Here is a 12,306-nt window from a genome sequence, read left to right as displayed (position 1 = left end):
CTCAGCAAGCATGCCCGGGCTAGCTACAACATGTGTTGGGTGCTTAAAACCACATGTCAGAGCAGGGCCATATGAATTATTTGAAATTCATCTCTGTGAAAAGTTGCAAAATTTCCTGGAAATATTTCCCTCTCTAGCTTAAGGCAAATGAGCATCCTGAGCTTTCCCATGAAAGAAATGTGCAGCTTGAGCTGTCCTTTAAGTGAGGGTACTCTTGCAAGGAGTTGATAAGATTGCAGCCAGCCAGTAAAGAGATGCAGCTGCTCAATGGGAGGGAGGGGAAGCAGCTTTCCCATCTTAATTCATCCCCTCCCCGTTAGAGAAGCAATGGCTGAAGCAACCGCAGTGGGAAACAAGGGAGAGAGCAGCTACATGAGGCATCATCTACACTACATCCCTGAGAGAGCATTGCAGCTTTTCAGTGCCACTGAGTGTTTTCCCTGCCTAGCAGATGTGTGCAAGTGCAGCTGTTGCAGTTGCTAGTGTTCTCTTGAGACGGGAAAAGGTACAGAGAGCCGGCCCAAATCCACTTAATCTGTCTTGCTCAAACCAAGGCATACATGGGATTTGGGCTGATGCATTTGTAGCAGCGCAAGCTCCAGCCCAGATACAGCTCTGTGCTTCACGGAGCCGTGACTGCACTGCGTGTGAGGGATATCAAGCCAAGGAGATGTTCCTGGTAGAACTGGGGTCTCCATGACCTTGTACGTTGCCTGCTAACCCTTTAAAATATGTTGGAGAACTTCTTTGTTTCTGGATGTCACCTTCCCACAGAAGTGCTTGCTGGCATTTTGCAGGAAGAGCTGCAAAGCCCAGCTGAAACGCCTCAAGGCATTGGTCTGGAATTGACTTCCAGAAAACACAGGGGGCCAGACTGACTAGTCAAACAAAAAACATCATGTTTATCTCTGGGGAATGCTGGCAGCCAAAATATGCTACAAAGGGGAGAGTTTGCAAAACAGTGCCGTTGCCTTTAAACCCATCATATTTCCTGGACAGAAAAAAAAAAGTGTTGCTTTGGTTTTTGCGGGCTTTCTTTCTTGTGACAAATTCCCTGCAGACCCTGGCACGCTCCCTGTGGTTTTGCTTTGTGCCAGAGAGCTGTTCTGGCTCAGTGGGAAACATTTCATCCACTCCTGACTCCCAAGATGTCAGCTCAGTGGCCCCTGTGTAACCCGTGGGGCTGCAGTGGTTGTGACAGGTACCTTCCTTTCCAGGTCTACAGTGTGCTTGGATATAGGACACCAGCTAGGCTGTTACCTTAAAGTCACCATTAACAAAAAGCAGGTTAATATATAACTTAAATAGATGGATTTACAGTATCCAAAATGATAACACACTGTGATTATTTCTTACAGAAGACCGAGGTAAAGAATTGCATGGAAAACTTCACTTGCTGGTGCTAAGAGTTAATCTAGAAATTCCCTGCCCTGTCCCAGTATTCATCTGATGACTTCTGGATGTTTTCCTGACACACCTTGCCAAGGAATCTGCCTTCTCGGAGTTTAGGGTTGCATTAATCTGAACTACTGATGGTTCTGGGGGGTGAGGGGGGTTGCTGCCTTTTTTTTTTTTTTTTCCCCAATTAGTCTCCTTCTTGCAGTCTCCTTAAGGGAATCTGAACAGATTGAATAGCATTCCTGTAGCCCCTCTCCTCTTCCTTCACCCTACTTTAAAAAGGAAAACAAAATTAATACCTAATTACTGAGCTACTTGCCATGGCTTAGCACTTATACAACTAAAGGTGCAGTCTGATGTGAAAAGTAACCGTAGCTTGGAAATAAATGCTCTGGCAGATCTGTGTCAGGCCAATGAGCTAACACTGGCAGCACACCCTGACCACTTGGTGGCTCTTTATCTCTGACTTGGGTGGTGGTTTAGTTTAGAATGTCTCCACCTACCAGTGTATTTTAGGTGATTAATTTAACATAGTGTTATTACTGGAATACTTGATAAAATCATTCAACCAGCTTCAGTACCTGCAAATTGTTGCTGGCTCTGGGCTGAGATCAGATAGCTTGGTAGTAAGGTGCTTTGATCAGTGGATTTGGAGTAGATGACTCTCCAAAACTGTCTCTTAGGACTGTAGTGATGTTCATCCTTAGCAATTAGAGAGCATTGCTGCTGCTACCGATAGAGGGAAGGTGAGAGGACTGAGAGAGGTTCCCAGGAGAAGAACACAAAGCAGGTCAAATAGCAGCACCCAAAGAGAGTCACACCAGAAAGCTAGCGACAGATGCAGAACAGGCATCTGTGTTTCACACTGGGAAAGTGTTTCTTGATGCATTTATGTCCGTAGCCAGAGGGATCTGATTGGTCTCCTCCTAGGAAGGAAGGGCACATTCTGGGGCCTTGTTGTTGGCCACAAACCTTTGGGTCTGAGGCAAGTACGTGAACTGCATCTCACTCTGTCTGAAAGGCAGTGTTTCTTCCCTTCCCCCTACCATATCCACCCAGCAGGGTGGGTAGAAAGGGGGCTACCTTGCAGAGGAAAGTGTTTCTGAGGATGTCTTAAAAATGAGAGACTTGCCTTCTCCCATGAAATAAGCTCTCTGCTTTCAACCCCAGCCTTTTCCTGTGCCAGCTCCTAAAATGCTAAATTTCTCTAAGGAGCTAAGGCCTAAATTGTCAGGTAACCTCATGTGGTACATCAGTGACCTAGATGACGTTTTCTATGTACAAACACAATTAATATTCCTCTTTCTCAATCTCAGAGAGGTCTCACACTATCTCCAGAGGATACAGTGGTTTATGTCTCTCACCGATAAATCTGAAAGGAAATGCCAAGAAAAAAGAATCCTGGCTGCTGCTTTCAGCATTTGTCTGGCAACCACCATGTTTTATTATTTTAGTGAAAAGAAAATTCCATGCTCTCATGTGGAGGAATCTGCTAACAAAAACAAAGGAAAGAAAAAAACCCACTGGATTTATCTCAAGAAAATCTTTCACAGAGCTCTGTTGTCCTTCACAAATGGTTACATAGCACATGGGTTTAGGGTTTAACACAAACCCCCTTTCACATTTAGCTTTTGGTCTTTTTTTCCTTACCAGGTTTTATTAGCTGGTTTAATATGAGCTCTTACTTCTTCCTGCAAACCTCATTTCACATTGTAATTAAGGGACATGCCAATAAAGCCACAGGAAAAGGATTTTACGTGGTAGGATTGAGGTTTGCATGTCAAGAGTGATACTGGAGAGCCGGCAGCAAACTCCATTGCACAAGTGAGAGGGAGCTGTGAAAGAAGAGCAACTAGTCTGGAAAGGGAGATCTTTGTAAATCTGTGTAGGAAAGCAGAGAGAAAAGACAAGAGGGCATCAGATAGTTGCTGTTGGAAAGCGTCTGCAGCAAATGGTGAAGGACTGGGTGTTTGGTGCTGGAATGAGTGGGAAGAGGCAGCCAAATGTATACTGTATGCTGTGCTCTTCAGGCTGCCTCAGATCTGGAGTCCTGCCAGTGCTTCTAGAACTGTTGCTAGGGAAGCACCAGCCGTCTTTTTCCAAGGAAAGATTAAAATAGCTCTGTATTTTTACTCAGAAAATTCACTCTGGATACACCCTCTCATTCTGTCTGCTCCTTGGTTTTCTGTACTACTGGTATTGTGTTGGAAAATAGAAAGTTGTTAAATTGTCTGATTGCTTGTGTTAGGAGCAGTTCCTGCTCCAGCTCCCTTTTTGCTGTGCTGATATATTGTTGTCTTCTGTGCTCAACAGGTACCTCTGTCCCAAATTGCTTTCAATGCCGCACCTCCTCCTCAGATCCTGTACAATCCTGCCCAGCAGATCCTGACATATGCTGGGTTCTGTCCTTCTGCAGCAACTATTTCTACATATCCATCCTACCCATTAGCTCTTCAGGTACAGTACAAAATGGCACATCAGAAAAGCTACTCAGTACATACTTTGCTCCTGGGGGTCTTAGCTCCTGGGGGTTTGAACCAAGGCAAGGAAGTTGGATCCCATCTCACTGGGATGAGTTAGAGTGCACTAAGTTTCAGGTCTGTTCTCAGACCTTGGGCTTTCCCTGGTTGTCCTTTACTGATCAGGAATTCCAGTGTGGGATTCAGGCTGTGTACAAGTAGTTATGAAGGTGAACACAGCCCCCATATTGGGCAAGATAAAGCAGCAACAGAGGCACTGGGGAAGCCAAAGGAAGCATCTGACACACACAGGATTTGGCTGAAAAATGTATACACCTTAGCCCACCCTACTCTTAATATTATATATATATATATAAATTAATATAAGTATATTAGGACTTATCAGATGGAGAGGAGACAAGAAAGGGGAGGAAATAAGAGGCCCGTGAAACTGAGTGCTACAGAAAGGATTGTGGATGGATATTAGTGATAACTTCTTACACACAAAGTTCTGGTTGCCTCAGTAAAGCTGTTAAGGGGCAATATAAGCCAGAAATAGGAAGTGCTTTTATAAACAAGAGAAGATTCAAATGCCACAGAATAGTGTGGAGGAGTATAAATGAGGGGTTAGGGATTCAGGTTTCACTTGCAGCCCAGCAAGATCCCAAATGTCTGCCAGCCACAAGAACCAACAGGGGCTTATCAGAAGATGGAGCCCTGTTTCTTTCAGCTTCCTATAAGCATCTGCCACAGGCCACCACTGGTCCACAACAGGTACAGAGCAGCTCTGGCAGTTGGCAGAGGTTGGTGAGCCTCACTGACCAGAGGCAGCTGGCCTGAAAGCAGGAAGGAAAGCTGCCAGAGGTGCAGCTTCTGCCCTTTGTGGGAGGGGATACAGCATAAGCTGAGTCAGCTTCAGATCAGTCACCTCCTTCAGAAGACTGAGGTGCATGTCATGCTCCAAGCCTGTGTTGTGTCCAGGCAGAGCTGGCTTGGAAAATGCAAAGAGTGATGCTGAGGATGGTGTTTGCCTTTTTATTTCCCCGCCAGAGTGAGGTGATGAACATAGGGCGATATGGTAAATAATTAAATATACTGAGACCCTGTAGCAATCATAGGAGCTTTTAGATCTAGTGAAGTACAGTGAGACTGTTCTGTTCCATATGATGGTTTGTTATACTTGGGCTGTGTAGTGCTAGACCAATGGGTACCACAAGTTTTGCAATACTTCTTAATTGAAAACACTGCACAATTTAGCATGAACTAACAGTGGACCAGTGCTCCACAGCCTCCTGGGCTACATCTGTTCAGGGCCAATAAGTTACCAGGAACCAGTACTGCGACACAATGATCATTCACACCAGTGAATGGTTAGCATGCTGCCCAGACCCCCTAACAGTCTCCCAAAAATGCTTAGGAAGGGGTCAGGAGATGGCAAGGGCAATGGACTGTTCCCAGTCGGCAGCATGCACACAGACAGTCCCACTGGTTTGGTGGTAAGAGTTCAGCTGTAGGAATATCATACGTGCTGTGCCAGTTGGCTTCACAGCCAGAGAACAGTCCTTGGCATGGCTTATTTATTAACATAAATGGGGCCAGGCACTTTGAGACCAAGGGTTGAGAGGCAAAAAAGAACATCTCTTTTTGTTTGCTTTTAGCTGCAAAGCCATGCTGTTCTGCAGAGTTTTGGTTAGCATGTAGCCAAGAGTAGAGAGAGAAGGGAATAAAAACAGATGAAAGAAAGCAATTAAGCTGAAAAGATGCATGTAAGTAGTCATAAGGATCCATTGTAACTGTTCAGTCCTGCATCACTGAGAAACAGAAATATACTGTATTTACCCCAAATTGTTATCTTCATTCCAAAACACACACAGTTATTTTCCTAATTTCTACTTTTTCAGGGAAGTGTGTTCATTTGTCTTCTTTCCCCTTCATAACATTCATAGGCAGACACCACCAGTTGTCCCCAATCCAGGACAGGTTAGTGAGAAGCACTTGGCTCCAAAAGGGAAAATTTAATCTTATTTATTCCTAGGGAGAAAGAGAAAAAAAAAGCCAGCCATCAACTCCCTGTATGTTTGAGCTCGTTATGTTGCAGTTGGTAGAGAAGTAATTTCTGCATCAGTATATGAGTTAAAAAATCATAATTAACTTACTCAAAGCTACAAATGGTGAATACTGAAAGCAGGGATGATTAAGAACAGCCAGAAGCTTAATTGTCATCTGCTTCCATTACTTGAGAGCTGTGAGCTGAATCCACGGGGCTGGAGGTCTTCATGATCCATTTCAGTGCTCCAAGCTGCTGGATTCAGGCCTTCACAAACCCAGCTCAGCTGGTCTAGTTCTTAATGCCGGGAGCTGGGAATCTGGGGCCAGGATTCATCTGACTAAATGCAGGGGCTATTGGCATGTAGGGATCTAGTACTGCCTAATAATGAGATCAAGTAGCCACCTGTTCCCTCCTGCTACTCTTAAGAGAATCTAGGTTCAAGTCCTGTAGTCCTCTCTGTGTCAAATCTGCGTGGATATCTGGAACATCCTTGGCATCCCAAAAGGGCTGAGCACTTACGTGTGGGCAACTGAATTAAGCTCTAGCTGTCCACAGAATAGGAGACCCTGCCTCAGCTGGTCTAACCTTCAGAGTCACACGTGGGTTATCTCAGGCTAAAGGTATACAACATTCATTCCTGTTACTCTGCTGAATCCAGGATCTCACTGCATTTCTTTTGTTTATTGTGCCAACAAAATCATTCATCACTTACTGGTACAATTCAGCCACAACCAGTCTTAGTAACAGGTCTGCCAACTGGTCAGGTAATGGTAGTGATTAGCTGTGCAGGGACTGGTGGTGATGACAGCAGTACAGGTTGTGCCAGTCATTCGTGCTAGAGGAGAACTTGCTTTAGAGGCAATTCCAGGCAAACAGATGGAAGTGGTGGTTGCAGTTTGAGAGGGGAGGGAAATAACAACTCCAAAATAAAAAAACAAAAAAAAACACCAACAAAAACCCAACAAAAACCCCAAACAAACAAAAAACCCAACCAACCAACCAAAAACCCAACAAAACAATCCAAACCCACAACTAGATTTGGAGCTGATGTAGCTAGCAGGTCTGTTAGCATACCTGCACTGCCTCAGAGAGTTAAAGGACATAATCAGCCTTCCTGTCAGGATGTCTCCTTTCTCATTCACTAAGTCACCCTGTGGTACAAATGCAGGACAACATTCTCCTTGCCAGGAGGGTTTGACCCAGGGCAACAGCCCCTGTTCACCCCCAGCCCTGTGGAGAAGCTGGGCACTTTGGCATGGGGTCTGCTAGCCCTGGGCAGCTCTGAGATGCCACTGTCCAAGGGCCAGCCCTGGTACTGGCCTTTGAGATTGTGGCTATTAATTTTTTTAGCAGCAGGGAGCAGCGTTTACTTGCCATATTTTTCAATCCCCTTGAAAAAGAGACATGATTATTTCATTTTGTTTTCTAAATTCCGGGCACTTAAAGCCTGAATGTGAGGGGAGTTGAGCCCAACTCTCCAGCTGAAGCGCATAGACTGGCATGTGCTGGCATGAGGGGAGGAGTGAAATCCTGACCCTCCTGAAATCAGTGACAAAACTTGGTTAAAGGAGTGGCAGGATTTTATCCAGAACATTATTCCCTACATGGATTCTTTTGTTTTAATAAAATTCTGCTTGTTGCTGAACATGGGCTCCTTCCTAAGCTCTGTATATTTTCTGTGCCTCTTGCAACCAAAGCCCCATCACAGCTGAGACAGCCAAAGTGAAAGACCTACAGGGAGACAGATGCCTACCTGTAAAATTTTCTTAAGAGGAATTTGCATTTGGCAAAGGAATAAGACCTTGCATTTATGCAAGTACTATAACTGAGATTAATTACATCTGAGGTAATTTAAATTTTACAGTGATGCCTGGAAATGAGCAGCTACACGTAACCTAATCAGCTGGTCAGGTGCTGTGCCTCACCCAGGAAGTCAGAGCATCTTTTCCTGCAGAAATTCCTGTTCTGCTCTATTGCCCAGCTGTCTGCACAATGTCTATTAAAAATCACTTAGGTTACAGACGGAACCTGTCTTGTTTCACTAGACACCATCATTGCTAGACTTAAGCAGGTGCTTTAGAACTAAAGTTAATGTTGAGCTGCAGTGCATGAGAAATTTAATCATGGGGCTTATTATCTAACACTTTTATGGCTAAAAACAATGGAACTGCAATGGGGTTGTAATCCTTTACTGAAGAAGGTATTTTCTTCTGTCTACATACAGCCTGCCAACAATTTTCCAGGAACATCATCTACTGACATTTCTTTATCAGAAGAAACTCAGCCTCCATCTCAGTCCAGCTCCAGCTATGGTCTTCCCCCGAATGCTCCAGCCCTGTATGCACCTACTTACTGCCTGCCTGGAGAAAAGCCTCCACCATATGCACCATAGAACAAAGAATTTATCTGAGGTAGCTGGTAGGCTTTTGTTTCTAAGAAATCTCTGGAAACTGCTGTGCAAGCACTAGACTTCCCAAAGGAACCCTCTGCAGTGTGTGTTACAGCCACTCTGCTTTTACCTGCATCTCACTGTGAGCAGGGCAGAACCCTGGAAATGTAAGGGCAGGCACATCACCACTGGGGCATCCAGTCACCACCTAGTTTGCCTGCAGTCAGGTGTAGTAGTGCTTTCTGGCTGCTGTAAGGATGAGATGTTTCCTTCTTGGTGCACTGCAGAATAGATTTTCTTCAAGAAGAGAAATGAAGAAAACACTCTGGATTTGTGTTCTTTCATAAACCAATATAGAGGGGTTTAAGCCTGTGCTGTCTGAGTGGGTAGTCAGAAGCTCTCTGAGTCAATAATCTTCAGTAAGAGGCCAGGTGTTTGTTTGCTTGTAGTATTTATTTAATAACCCTTTCTGGTGAAAGTGTTGTACCAATAAAGTGTGGCAATTATTTTACAATAAAATTCACCGTGTCTATTTATACTGTACCTAAGGCTGTCTGTATTTGTAAGGACAGGAAAACAAAATAACAGAGGAAGAAGTACCCTACCAAGCAGTTTCCTTTTTCAAGTTTCAGACAGAAAGGCTAATTTTATTGGACTGTTAAATCTGTACTTTGTGCCAGTCTAGTCTGCATAGTAAAATGTCATGTCAGTGTGCTAAAGATGAAATTTCCAGACATGTATTTTAGGCTGCGCTTTAGTGTTCAAATTATTTCCTTTCTAGTCAAAAGAGGACCACAACCAAAACCATCCTATGTTTAATGCCAGTTACTTATTTTTAAACTGATCGAGACCTGATGCAGGCAGTTTACAATGACTGAGACAGAATGAAATGAACAGTCAGAATTCTTTTTTTTTTTTATTATTTTCTCCTATTGTATAGAGACAAGGTTAAGCAACAGTACCTCTGGCAGTGCCATTGACAGGAAAAAAAACATGTCCCTGATGTGTGCACCGTTCTGCCTCACCGTGCATCGCATTGGCTGGGATTCATCTTGGCACTTGGCTGCCACATTTTGGGACAGGAGTGGTTACACCAGCATGAAAACCCATCTGACTGCTGCACCCCTTTACTGCATTTTGCTCCTGCAGGAAGGATGCTGGTGCTGTTTGCTCCATAGATCTAACAGTCTAGACATCAGTGAAGCTATAAAAATTTCCTGAGAGGCCAAAGAGCAAAGTAGGGAAAGGAAGGTATTTCTGATTAACGTTTTAAGCAGCTGCTCTGAATTATGAAGATATTGAAAAAAAACATATAAACAAAATCAGCTTACTTGACAGTTTCCTTTTAAAGGAAGTGACACCATCAGACCTGCTCAAAGTAGAACAAAGAATGATCATACTTTCCAAGTTTCAAGAAATTTCTGTTAATTCCTGTACATCTGTGTATCAAAAGCAGAAGCAGATTCAGTACTATTACATGTAAGATCAGGGATTAATTTATATCGATCATAAAAGCCACCTTTTGTTAAGGTTTTCCTGAGGTGCAAAGTTTTAGGCCAGTGATGTTAACATCAGTGATGAGGTGCCTTATGTGTACTGTTGAGTTATATGAACCTGATCGAGAGAAACAAAAGTCAGAAAAGAGACCATTATTTTTGTTTTAAACATTAATTTAATGCATCCAAAATGCTTAGCCCTTGAGCAAATACATGCTATGAAGAGCACAGTCACCATGGTTATGAATTAAGTGGAACTACACATTTACTTCTTTTTGCTTGCTGTGAATACTACCAGGGGAATCACCTGGGTTCATTCTGAGGACTCAAATCCCAGAACAGACTTGCTCCCTTTGAGTTGAGCACCTAAACTAGTAACTGAAAAAAAAGTGAAATCAGTGTTTCTCTTAGGTCGAAGCAATGACTGAGAAGGAATGCTTATTGCAGCTGCCTCCTCCTCCAGACCTCTTCCTCCAGTGTGGTACTGATGTAGGGTATTTAAAAGATTCACCTTTACACAAAAGAACTCTCCCCGTCCCGCTTCTGTTCTTCTCCAGATAGAAATTCTGGATTTCTTTTCTAAAACACATTTTGAGTCAGGGTGCATTGTGTTCTATGCAAAATGTCTTTACACACATACACACATATGCAAGGTCCTGGAGCAATTTTTGCTCTGAATTAGAAAATGAAATACTCTTGTTCACATAGCATTTAGGACGAAACTGCAGAGTACCGTAATGTACCACAGAACTCAAATTTCCAGGACCTGAAATAATTCTGGCCTCATAAATAATGCCACTAACATTAACACGAAAGTAAAACATGTTTGTCATTCATTTATGCCACATGGTAGTTTTTTGGGAACTACCACAGAAATTATACAAGAACACCAGACATAGGATTATTTTTCTAACACGCTTCCTTTCAAAAGAACAAAGAAAAACAGAGTTTGTTTCATCTTCTTAGTTTAAAAATAGGTGCCTTCCATGTCTAACTTGGATTAATCTCTACTGAAAAAAGTAAAGAGATGGGAAATCGTTGTGGTTTGATCCCAGCCAGCAGTTCAGCCCCACACAGCCACTTGCTCATTCTCCCCCTGGAATGGGGGAGAGAATCGCAAGGATAGATGTAAAAACCTCATGAGTTGAGATAAAGTTTAGTAGGCGAAGCAAAAGCCACACATGCCGGCAAAGCAGAACAAGGAATTCATCCACCACTTCCCATGAGCAGGCAGGTGTTCAGCCACCTGCAGGAAAGCTGGGAAATGTCACATGTAATGGTGACTTGGGAAGACAAACACCACCACACTGAATGTCCCTGCCTTCCTCCTTCTTCCCCCAGCTTTATATGAGCATGAGGCCATATGGTGTGGGATATCCCTCCGGTGGGTTGGGGTCAGCTGCCCTGGCTGTGTCCCTTCCCAACTCCTTGTGCACCCTCAGCTGGTGGGGTGGGGTGAGCAGCAGCAAAGGGCTTGATGCTGTACAAGCCCTGCTCAATAATAGCTAAAACATCCCTGAGTTACCAACACCGTTTCCAGCACAAACCCGAACTATAGACCCATATTGCCTAACATGATGAATATTAACCAAAACCAGCACAGAGGTGTATTTTGGTAAAGGATTAAACTAACCATGAAAAACTCTGCAGTGTGGACATGCTATTAACCAGAGTATCTTCAGGACTTCCAGTTCTTACTGAAGATACTAATTTAATCTTTCTGGGGTCCTCCATCAAATCACAAATTGATCCAGAGTCATCAGCTCTAACATAAAGCACTCTCAGGAATAACATGGTTTCCCTTGCTCAGTCAAAAAAAGCAAAAACTAGAACTACTTCTTGTTTTTTCTATTCACGTGCACTCTGCCAATAAGTTATTACTGTCCAGTGAGAAACTTCCCTTTCAAACCTGTGTCTGGTTAGACCTGAGTGTCAAGAGTTTTTTGACAGGTCCTTCTCCAAGTATAAATGAGTAGGTTGGTTGAAAGTGATGAAGTTCTTTTCTGCCCTACTGCATTACTGCTGATTGATTCGGTCATGACATGGAGCTATGATGCTGTGCTGTCTAATGGCTAATAGAGTACCTTCCTCTTCTCTGCTAAATAAAGCAGGGATCTTTGTCAGAAAATATGCTTGGGATAGTCTTCCCATTCTTTCATCTTTTCCTCTGGGACAGTTACATCTTCACAGCTTGGTCACAGATGTTGCCACACATGTGGATTATTAGACTAATGTGCCATCTCCATATTTGCTTAGGAAAAACATGACCTGAATGACCAGGAATAATTTATAAAAGACCTTGTAGAATTAGACCTTTTCCACATTAGCCCTCTGAAGCATTGTGTAATACTAGCCATCTGGTATTTGGATTTTGCACTACAGGATACACCTGTATTACTCAGTTTATTAATCTGGTGCAAAACAAGGACCAAATAAAGCAAGATTTAAGTGGCTCAGAGCAGGCTAGGCAAAGCCCAGCCCAACTTCACAGGCACAGCTTAAAAGCTGAATGCA

General features: G+C 43.4%; 1 protein-coding gene across 3 annotated transcripts in view; it reads left to right on the top strand.

The window, feature by feature from the left end:
- Positions 1 to 8,843, top strand: part of TMEM255B (transmembrane protein 255B) — a 70,329-nt gene extending 61,486 nt beyond the window's left edge. For 2 of the 3 annotated variants that reach the window (XM_050333256.1, XM_050333257.1), the window contains exons 8-9: positions 3,712 to 3,855; positions 8,132 to 8,842. In XM_050333256.1, coding sequence (XP_050189213.1) covers positions 3,712 to 3,855; positions 8,132 to 8,299 — 312 coding nt within the window. In that variant the 3' untranslated portion in view covers positions 8,300 to 8,842. Of the gene's footprint in view, positions 1 to 3,711; positions 3,856 to 8,131 lie in introns of all 3 variants that reach the window. The other variant, XM_050333258.1, reaches the window with a different exon arrangement.
- The last annotated feature ends 3,463 nt before the right edge of the window (positions 8,844 to 12,306 follow it).

This window comes from Myiozetetes cayanensis, unplaced genomic scaffold (assembly GCF_022539395.1).
Source record: "Myiozetetes cayanensis isolate MyiCay16 unplaced genomic scaffold, myiCay2020 scf5-8, whole genome shotgun sequence".
In the NCBI taxonomy this organism is placed as follows: Eukaryota; Metazoa; Chordata; class Aves; order Passeriformes; family Tyrannidae; genus Myiozetetes; species Myiozetetes cayanensis.
This window is presented reverse-complemented; position numbering and strand designations above follow the sequence as displayed.